At 38.3% G+C, this 11,265-nt stretch overlaps 1 protein-coding gene across 1 annotated transcript; it reads right to left on the reverse strand.

Annotated features, from left to right (window-relative positions):
• Positions 1–2,139: 2,139 nt before the first annotated feature.
• Positions 2,140–8,687, reverse strand: LOC144437840 (putative aldolase class 2 protein CC_1201). The gene is made up of 4 exons (XM_078126869.1): positions 8,337–8,687; positions 5,927–6,092; positions 3,668–3,912; positions 2,140–3,402 (listed from the first exon to the last, which is right to left on the reverse strand). The coding sequence occupies exons 1-4, from the start codon at positions 8,655–8,657 to the stop codon at positions 3,241–3,243; spliced, it is 894 nt and encodes a 297-aa protein (XP_077982995.1). The 5' UTR covers positions 8,658–8,687; the 3' UTR covers positions 2,140–3,240.
• Positions 8,688–11,265: the final 2,578 nt, after the last annotated feature.

An 11,265-nucleotide genomic window follows, 5' to 3' on the forward strand; every position in this document is an offset into this window, starting at 1 on the left:
CTGGAATTCCTCGCCAAGAATCTTCCCGAGACATTGAACAAGGCCGACTCGAATGATTTCGACCCAAGTCAAGTTTTGCAATGTCGATATCTTCGCTTGACTTGTTCCAATGTCGAAACTCTGGAAGAAATGTGCCGGAAAGATGGCATACCCGCGGATGTCCATCCCCACATGACGCACGACTTGGATAATATTGTCAATTTTGTATTTGACAAAACAGACAACACTCATGAAGCGGAGGGTCAAGATCATGCTGTGACCAGTACACGGGAGCATTGAATGTTTATTTGAAGAAGTTTGGGCCATGCATGCACTGCTGAATACGAGTCAAACATTAAGCTCTGTCGGGGCGTCTGTTACTTTTGCATTTTAGGATGTGCCTAGTATTTTTGTGTACCTCGTATCCTCGTATCTGTAAAACCATGGCAATAAATTGTAGATAAATCGGATAATGTCTCGAGCTCATTAGCAATAAATATAGTGACGTCACACACACACAAACAAACAAACAAACAAACAAACAAACAAACAAACGAAAGCAACATGTTTTCCCATCTGTTTTGTGTTTTAGTTTCATATAGCTTTGAAAGTACGTTTCTGTTATGTGGCATTTTTACCAAGAGTAGCATAAAAAAGTAAACCTGTGCTGGTTTGATATTGATCATCAGTATTAACTGAAAATGTCAAGAAACAAAATGTGTGTGTGTTAAATTACAAGTTGTGTTATTTCTATTAGTTTCAGAGGGTCAGAATGGAGAGTGTACGCCATATGTTAAAATGTACATATTCTTTGGAGCTTGTATCTGATAAATTTATCATTGCAGCTTTTAGTACCGACATATGGTTGTGTTATCCATAGAGTTTTAGCTCTCTTTTGTGCAAATGAGGGCAATATAGTGTTTCTGTACTCCACAAGTTTAGCCAACAGAACTATTCACTACAGATACCCAAGCACATTTCATTTGCTCTAATAATTGCACGTGATGTAGGACGCTATTGAAATAGACACCTGTCTGACATGTATAGCTCAATCACAAAGCAGAATATCAAACTGAAAATAAATAATATAAAACGTGTTTGTGCCTGTGTGAGTCAGTTACTGACCTCATTTTGTTGACATACCCAGAACTTTGTTTCCATTTCAGTCATATACAAGGTTTATTTTCATTATTTGTTGCTTGCCCTTTGAACTTTTAATCTGTGACCTGTTGTACATTGTAATTATGCTCTTGTCAGGGTATGTTGCTCATTTTATATTGACTTACATGCTGTAAGGATTGTTCATCCACACATTGACTAAATTCTCTTAAAGTCTTGAAAATTATATTGCATACTATGTTCTTGTGTCAAAATAACTACATTTGTTTATAATTGTTGTAAAAATGTGAGGTGTTCTGTGAAAGTGTGCATCTCAGTAACATCAACACAAACCATTTTCTTTTGATAGAAAGATGAGCTCATGAAATGTAAGGTGCACTTGTCCATACAATAATTGTGGTGCAATTTTGGGCTGAAGTATCCACAAAATTCACAAATACCACCCCCAACACCACAAACCCCCCCCCCCAAACCGTAAATCACAATTGTTGACCCTTATTCGACTCAGTGGAGCATGGAAGACGTCTTTCTAGTGACAGCTAGTATCCTTGACCCCTTTGGCATTGGCCATATGAAGGACGCCCTCTAGAGGAAGGAGACGTCCACAATACTTCCATGTCCTTTGATCACAGGGGTCCAAAGCTCAGACCTAATTTTTTATTTATTGAAAACAAATTAATATAGAAATACAGAAACAAACAAAACAAAATCATGGCAATCTTGACAAACATGATAGATATAAACGACATGTACTTGTCTATGCAACAAACATTACAATTATTGTCACTACACAAATGCAACCTGAATGCAACCCCCCCCCCCCAACGATATATCACAATTTCTTACCTTGTTTGACTGGTTGGAGCATGGAAGACGTCTTTCTAGTGACAGCTAGCATCCTTGACCCCTTTGGCCTTGACCATATGAAGGACGCCCTCTAGAGGAATGAGATGTCTATAATACTTCCATGTTCTTTGATCACAGGGGTCCAAAGCTCAGACTTAATTGGTTATGTTTATTGAAAACATATATCTGGTTCAACGAATGCCAAGCTAACCACTTGGTTGATTTTATTACATGACCAATCTCCGTCTCCATCCTTTCTTTTAGATGGGCTAAAAATTCAACTTAATTACATTTTGAATCTTACATCACTCCCTATTCTTAGAGTATGACATATTCTTAAGTCTTATGAAAGACATCAACTGAGATTCAATATCCAATCACCTTGTCTAGATTAGTATCTCAAAGACCATAACATAATTGTGCAATGTCATATTCATATTTTTGCAGGACAATGAAATCATACGATGAAGTTCTAAAATTAACACATCACGTCATATTAAAACTTGCTGACGCTTCAATCATACCTGGCACCAAAAATTTCGAAATACGAGATGTTAAAGACCTATGTTGTTTAAATGTATTTTGACTTCATGTCAAAGTTCATAATGAAAATTATCAAAATATCCTGAATAGATATACTTTAGCTCTGAGACTTGTAACAATACCATGTACATTAAAGATAGTGTGATTGGATAGAATACATAAACATTTCAAAAACATATTCCTTTTGGATAAACATATTATGTAGTAATAACAGAAAACACTGATGCATGAGTGCCTGCATAGATTAACTAAGGGGTGGGTTGGCGGATGTTTGTACTCATGTTTGTGGTATTTCTAGCTGCACTAGCTAATATGCTTGTTAAGTTAGTAACAGCTGCAGAGAACACAGACTGCAAGCACTCATGCTAACACTTCAAGTATACTTACTCTACCCTTGCATCCAACGTAATGGGTTCTGTTATAAAAATCTACTTTAGTTTATAAAGGTTTCCACATCAGAATTGTAGTATGTATGTATGAAAAGCTAACTGCTAGCAAAGTTTTACTAAATCTCCCCCTCCTCCGTTATCAACATTTCAATTCTTAGCTGAAACACTGCTGACCAACTGATTAATTCAAATGAAATAGTGTTAAATGTTCACATGCAACAATATACATAATGAAAGAGTTAATTGTCTAGGTGTGCAGGGTGTTGGTTGCACTTATGATGAGCTGATTAAGTATCGTGTACACTCAAAAAATCTATTATAGATTCCAGACGATTTTATTCCACATCCTCATCGCTGTTGGTCTTCAGGTTCTGTAGTCCGGTTCTTCTTTGAGTAATATATGCTTCATGCTGTTGAAATGGGCGAGCTGATACATCATTTGTATGTTATCGAGATCTTGTTTCATCCTCTCTATTAAATCCTTTGAAAGAATTTTTATCTCCTTGCCTGTTGACATAGCTAACACCTAATATGGAAAAAAAATAAATAGAAGTATTAAGTTTGCATTGCACTGATCTGATAATTGCATCTCTCTGATTACCCGTAACATTGAAAGTAATATTCCGATCAAACACACACATACACACACATGCAATGTCACACAAACGCACACACCTGCACATGCACGCAAACACACAGTGATGCACAGAAATACACTTCATCTATGGCAATTGTAGCACAACAAGCTTAGTTGTACTTACAAGTAGTATATACAACATTGTAAATCATACCTGGAACATGGCACAGCGTTCAAGATAATACACCCTATCAAATGCTTTGGCAATATGGTCAGCAACACACAACACTCCATGGTTGCCCATCATGAGAACACTCTTGTTACCAAGTACACTAGCTAGACGGTTTCCTTCCTCCTCCGACGTACCATACCCATCAAATCCTGTATCATATGCTATTTCATTGTAAAACTGAACCACATTTTGGTGGGACATTAACACTTCTGGATCTTTCAGAATGCCTGAAACAGTAAACAGAGTACAACATCTGTGTTTACTACTTTCAAATACAATAGACCTTGCCTTGGTCACACATATCAGTAAATCACCTACGTTTATTGAATTGAATTGAACTTCATCTGCAACCACACAGCCCGGAATAAACTTCTGACTTTGCAATATATGCGATCCTTTGGCTGTTGCTATGAGCATCTTCTGTTACTAGGCACATTTGCATACACTTTTTGAATGTTTGTTCACTTGTTTAAAAATTCCTGTTATCTTTGTGAAATGCACCACCGTTTGGCTATTGCTATGGCAATGGTCATTGTTGCTAGAGATATTACATACATTTTTTAATGTTTAGTCACTTGCCTACCAGAAAATTTGCTAACATTTCAAAATTTTACCCAGATATCTTATCCAACCAGCTAATAATATGAAGTGTTGTGATTGTGGCACACACTGCAGTGTTTGACTGGGACAAGGTGACCTGGAAGTGTGTCAAGAGTGCGAAGCAAGACTTTTTCCGCCATGACTGAAAGGCTCAACAAAATCCAACATGGCCACCAGACTAGTGGTGATTCAAGAACAGTAGTGAATTTTAAACATGTTATTTCTTAATGTCTTGTTCCCTACAGACACTGATTTAGAAACTGTCTATAAATTTAAATGTAATTAGCATCGCAGAGGTTTTGGGGCAACATGGGGTCGGTCAAACTTAAGGTGTTCAGTGTTTGGTCTTAATGTGTAATGCGATCAGTTTGCTTTGAACAATTTCCCAACTAGACACCAAAAGTAATACCAAGGCAATCATTCTGGCATTCAGACAGACAGACAGACAGACGGACATACATCGTAGCATGCCTACAGAACTACTGACCTTATCAGTTCAGTTTTGCTTAAAATGGGACATTTGGGCATTCAGATCCCACAGGAGTTGAAAAATAATTTCCTTTTTTCTTTTGTGCAGATGATATTATGCAATTTGGGCATACTGTAATTGGTCCACGGAGACTTTTAAATGCCCTTAGCTCATTTACAGACAAAATGAAAAATGACAGTAAATCTAACCAGAACAAAAATTAATTGTATTTAGAGATGGCGGTACAGTTGAGCGATATAAACAGTGGTTTTTCAAAGGGCAAAAGATTGAGGTTGCGTCATATAATAAGTACCTAGTTATCGCACTCTCTAGTCATAATGTTTGGTTTAAAGCCATGCAAACTCTAGCTGAACAGGCAAAGAAATCTATTTTTCTTGTAAATCGTTTTACCAGAAAATTTGGAGAACTCCCTGTTCATCTTTATTTTAAAGTTTTTGATGTTATGATCCACCACATTTTAACATTTGGTTCTGAACTATGGGGGTTTCAAATGTACCCTACTATAATTATTGTAAATGTTATTTGGGTGTGAAAGGCAATACCCTGAACGCATCTGTCTTGGGAGAACTTGGAAGAATTAATACCTACATGTATCTTTGTTATTACATTGATGAAAGTGGTGGCTGAAAGTTTTATTAATGCCAGAGGATAGTATTGCTAAACATTCCTCCTTTCTTTTGGTAAGGAAGAATGAACATGGTAAGAAAAACTGGGCAACACACATTCGATGTATTTTGAAAAGATAATGGCTTTGGTCATGCCAAGGCATTGGAAATGAAAATAACTTTATTCTTACCCTCTCTTACAAAGGGTTAAAGATTCCTGGCAACATGAATGATGTTCAACTTCAAGTACAAGTTTTTTACATTTATTTTGTCAAGTCAAAAGATATCCCACACTAGAAAACTATCTTCAACATCGAAATCCATAATCCAAGTTGTGCTGTTCAAGTCACCAGTTGGCAATAGGAATAGGTTGGTATGAAGGATTTGATCATCCAGAAAGGATTTGTGAACTGTACGAGTCTTGTTCTATAGAGGGCGAGTTTCATTTTCGTTTTGAATGCTCACTTTGTCAAAGTCATTGGGAAAAATTACTACCGCAGTTTCGATATCCAAGTCAGTTTTGTCAAAACATTTGCATATACTTACCTAGTGCTGTTGTATATGGAGCATGCACATGGAAAGATGCTTTGATGTCAGGACGTGCCCGATGCATAGCACGATGGATTTCTACAGCTGATACCTCAGGCTGTCCATCTCCTTCAACAGCCTCACCTGTTTCCATGTCTACTCCTACTAAAGTACTGGCTGTTACCTACAATAATCACAGAATTGGGTGTCAGATGGAATGTCAGAATGAAGAATACAATACAAGCCTTCCAATATCATATAGATATTGGCAAAAAAAAATGCTGTCTATTTGCTCTCGATTCACTGTCATGGTAATTTTTTTTTAAAAATAGCACCAATGACGTTGTAGCATAACTACAGTTTTTAGAAAAATGTTTACCCACATGCTGATCCATGCTAGGTATAGGTGTTCAATTCATTTGCTACATGACTATCCAGTTGCCTATCCAACCCTGTTGTTATCTTTGTAATATATGCGATCATTTGGCTTTTGCTATGGGCATGGTCATGTTGCTAGACATATTTTGTATACACTTTTTGAATGTTTGTTCACTTGTCTATGAATCCCTGATGTTATCTTTGCAATATATATGATCATTTGGCTGTTGCTATGAGCTAGGTATATTTGCATACATTTTTTGAATGATTATTCATTTGTCTATTAATCCTGTTATCTTTGCAATATATGTGATCATTTGGCATTTGGCTGTTGCCATGGGTGTGGTCTTGTTGCTAGGCATATTTGCATACACTTTATGAATATTTGTTCACTTGTCTAAGAATCTGGGTTACCTGTTATCTTTGTGAAATATACCACAAATATTTGCATATATATACATGTCGGTTTCCTTGCAACGCACCTTGCAACGTCGCAAGACCCTGCGACGAGGCGAGTATACGATGCAATTCGTCGCATGCGACGAATTGCATGGTGCATTGCTAGTCGAGTTGCATCGTGTAACCGGGCCTTAATGATCTACGATGTGCTCGTCTTCCCGCGTCGTAGGAGGCTTGTCTTGCTACATTGTTTGGTTCGCGCCTTTTTGCGACGATGTCGGATGGTTGAACTAGGACTGTCCCCTTCGTAGTCGAATAAACTTGAGTCAGAGTCCGTTGAATTGGCATTATAATCACTTGATAAAGTTGAGGGAGATCCATTTCCGGCAGTCAGTAACTTTGCCACTGACTGTTGCAATGCTTTCTCTGTGCGAAGCGCTTGAATATTACAGTTACTCACTGTGTTTCTGTGTGAATGTCCTCTGGATCCGTTTTTCCCTGCCACGCGAACAGTAAGCCGTTGTAGTTTATCTGAAAGAGCGTCTATCTGTTGTTGGTACAGGTACTGCGTTGCCTTGGCTTGCCTTTGCTGTGTGTTGGATTAGTAGATTTCCGTTCTGTTTTTATGTTCTTGCCCTTGTGATTATCTTGCTCAGTGCTTACAACGTCCTGGTCTGTCGACTCAACATACTCGGAACTGTCTGGGCCAGTAGACTCGTGTTGTGTAGTCTTGCTGCTAGACATTCGGGCTTTCTTTCGATGCTATAACTATAAGCGAACAAAGTTCGCATGTGAGGGCTTGCCCGAACAGTCTAGCGAATGTCATTTTCAGACCAGACATTCCATTGAGATTACGATAAGCGGTTGGGCCATATATGCATATATATACTTTAATATATTCAATCTCTGCATGCAGGTGTTGACAAACACATTTATGTCATTACTATGTCTTATCAGTTTATGGTAATTGTGTTTGATGAGTGTGTAGACGTTGTCATTCACACATTTTAGTTAACTGCATTGGTGGTTATTTTTACAAGCCCCTCCTTAAGATGAATATGCATACACATTTAGCTGTTGTCCTCTGTTTGTGCTTGTCGCTAATACGGTTCTCTGATTGGCAGTTATTTATATATCCTGATGACATTCGCTAGACCTCGGATGTTCCATCCTCGATAGCGTTGTTCAGCTGTGTGTCGTATTTTATCGGAAGAACATCCGAGGGCTAGCTGATAGACTACGTGTTGTGGTGATTTCAACATTTTCGACGAACAAAAACGTCCGCTAACTCCTGTATGACCTTTCAAAGGATTTCCGCGGGAGGAACAGAGTCGGAGTGACATGAAATTGTTATTTTTAGGCCGTCTGAGTTACAGAACTGTTGAAGCTGCAGTACCAAAGATACGAATGACTGCACATGAGCGGATTTACAAGTTGTATTACAGCAGACACATGAATGCTGCGCGTGAATGAACCCGATACAATTAGTATAAAAACAAAATTACTTCACGCTTAGTTTACTGAAGCTGGCATGAAACAACAATACAGAGTGTAATTAAACTAAATGACACATTTAACACCAATGACCTACGTACATACGTCAGAAAAACGGTTCTTCCCAAATCCCAATAATTCATATCATTAAGCTTACCTCTTTCCAGTGAAGGCCATAAGGGATGACAAGCATCACCTGCTGACCACTACCATCCCTACTCGGTGCCTTGGCCGTCAGATGGTTGCACACTCCTTCATGAAGATTATAATTGTGGAAGGATCGATACACGGCAGCAAGATCAACCCGGACATCATAGTTTTGCTGGGCTGCTTCCTGTTCACTTTGCCGCTCTGATGTGCTCGTCGATTTCGACTTGACCCACATTCCACCAACTATGCTGGGTTTATTATGATGCGGGGAAACACGAGAGGCGCGAACGCCCAATCCGCCGAGGACTTGTCCAATTCGTGTCGCCATATTCTTGCAAAGGCTACACGTATATGTAATAAAAGGGGGTCGTGACGAACGACAGAGACGGTGGATAAACAAAAGGAGTTACGTATACGGGAGGGACCATTAACACCTGGGGAGGCGTTGGGTCCGGTATTAGTTGTACCACAGACAGGTAAGAACTTACTTGTCTGCCGAGCGGTCGATGTACTGACAGAATAAATGTTGTTTCAGTGAAAATTGAAATGCTTTTGTCTAATTTGTTTTGTAATTACCCTTACATTCTTCTCTTCTTCTAAACACTACATCATATAGCCTATACTTATAAAACGTGGTAAGTTATCTTCTATCTCATCACCTTGCATCCTGGTTACTTGTCACTTCGCCTTCTACAAATCTAACTATTGAACACCCCCCCCAACACATAGTCAGCTTACCCGGAAAATGATTACACATGTACAGCCCCATGTCTGACACCCCGGTCTGACATGACAAAATCATATCGATGATGGGCACTGCACTGTCCTTGACCCGACCGTACCCTCAAAAATGAGTAATCTCATTGGACGAAAGCGCTTCGAGACAGGCTCTGTGGTCGAGTCTCGCCACATATCATGAAAGGTTCCCGAACTTAGGGAGCCTTCAGTATTTACAGGCTAGGGGGCGCGCGGAGGAAATCACACATGGTCTTAGATGTACCAAAACATGGATCTCCCCCATTCCCCATTTGTAAAAAAGTTACCCTCCCCTTTGCCCCATTTTGTAAAACATGACCCTCCCCATGACAATTGCATATACTGAACGTTAATCAATATTCCCATTATATGTACACATAGAGATTAAATGATTTTGATTCTGTATTAGAAAACAATATTTGTACATATAAAGTGACATACAGTAAACGACTGGCTAGTTACCTTTCCCTTATAATCATACACAATCTAGTTAGTATCTAAAACGTGCTTTCCATGTTGTGCATACTCTGCCTGGTCTGGTCACTTGTAAAAGTTCATCATCATCATCATCATCATCATCATCATCATCATCATCATCATCATCATCATCATCAACATCATCATCATCATCATCATCATCATCATCATCATCATCATCATCATCATCATCATCACCACCACCACCACCACCACCACCACCACCACCACCACCACCACCACCACCACCACCACCACCACCACCACCACCACCACCACCACCATCATCACTGCTACCATCACCATCATATTTTAACGAACATTCACGGACAGTGTGAATGATAAGATGAGATGGTACACTCAACAAAATGCATCGTTTTATTAAACATTATTAAACATTTTATTATCGTTTTCTTACGATATATGTATTTTAATTTTTGTATTTTTGCATGTAAAGTACTCGTAAAATGTTGAGTGCTAATCTCATATTTACATCTCAAAACAAATTGACAATAATTGAACCTTCAATTTGGTCACAAAACAACGGATTGTAAAATGTGACCCTCCCCCAAACATTGTAATGCAAAATATGACACCCCCCCCCCAAGAACAGGTTTGTAAAATGTGGCCCCTTGTAAATACTGAAGGCTCCCTTACCGTTCCCCTATGATTTATGTTTACAAAGTATGTAAGTAGATAAATAAATAGGTAAATAAATAAATATAAATAAATATTTCACATGTTAAAAAGCCTGATATACTATGGACCATGTATTGAGAGTCTATTTCATCATTTGATCGCATTTCGTTATTTATATACATATATATATATATATATATATATATATATATATATATATATATATATATATATATATATATATATATATATATATATATTTATGCGTGCGTGTGTGTGTGTGTGTGTGTGTGTGTGTGTGTGTGTGTGTGTGTAGACTTAATTCAAAATAATAAGGATCTAATAAGTTGTTACTCAGAGTTTTACGCTGCGTCGCCGTCGCTCAAACATTATTTTTCGAAGTGCCACTTTGTTTAGAAAGCACTTGAAAGCACTGATGAAAAGTGAAAAATAGAATTGCAGTGGCCCATTAAGAGTCATAAGACAACTAAATTGGGATTGTCGAGGTTGTATGTACATATATTGCGTAACAAGATGGTCGGACTAAACTATTCCATACGGGGGTTTACTTCTATAGTTGGCGAGCGAGTATTTGCCTTCATGGCGACATTTCGAGATGAGTTCGGATTTTTTGTTCAGTAACATACACTTTTCAGCATTGATTATACAAAGTTTCTCCGTTAAACAGAGGTTACAAAGTTTCGTCTTACTTGTATAAGCAGCCGCTTAGAGCCCAAGGATTTTCACTATTGCAGGATTCAAGTTGCTTTATGTACCCGCTAAGGGGTAGACCATTCGATATCCTGGGGGGGGGGCTTGAAAGATTGGTGGAGAGTCATTATTTTTTCCCACCTGCTTGCCTGAGAATTATTTTTTTTCTCCTTCGCCTATACTGGCAACTTTTTTTTTCTTTGCTTCTTTGAGATATCCAGATTTGTTTTACGTCAATGTTGAACACCTACATTTGTTGCCACAATTTTCTGTTTGGTTTTCGCACAGGGTAATACAGAGAGTAAAAAGATGCTGTTCTATCACACACATATTTTATTTAGAAAACTACATAT

Source organism: Glandiceps talaboti, chromosome 7 (genome assembly GCF_964340395.1).
Source record: "Glandiceps talaboti chromosome 7, keGlaTala1.1, whole genome shotgun sequence".
Lineage (NCBI taxonomy): Eukaryota > Metazoa > Hemichordata > Enteropneusta > Spengelidae > Glandiceps > Glandiceps talaboti.

Coding starts and splice junctions, on each gene's coding strand:
- LOC144437840 (XM_078126869.1), bottom strand. CDS start 8,657: ATGGCGACACGAATTGGACAAGTCCTCGGCGGATTGGGCGTTCGCGCC. Junction 6,093..8,336: donor ATGGCCTTCACTGGAAAGAG/GTAAGCTTAATG, acceptor TGATTATTGTAG/GTAACAGCCAGTACTTTAGT. Junction 3,403..3,667: donor AACGCTGTGCCATGTTCCAG/GTATGATTTACA, acceptor TTTCCATATTAG/GTGTTAGCTATGTCAACAGG.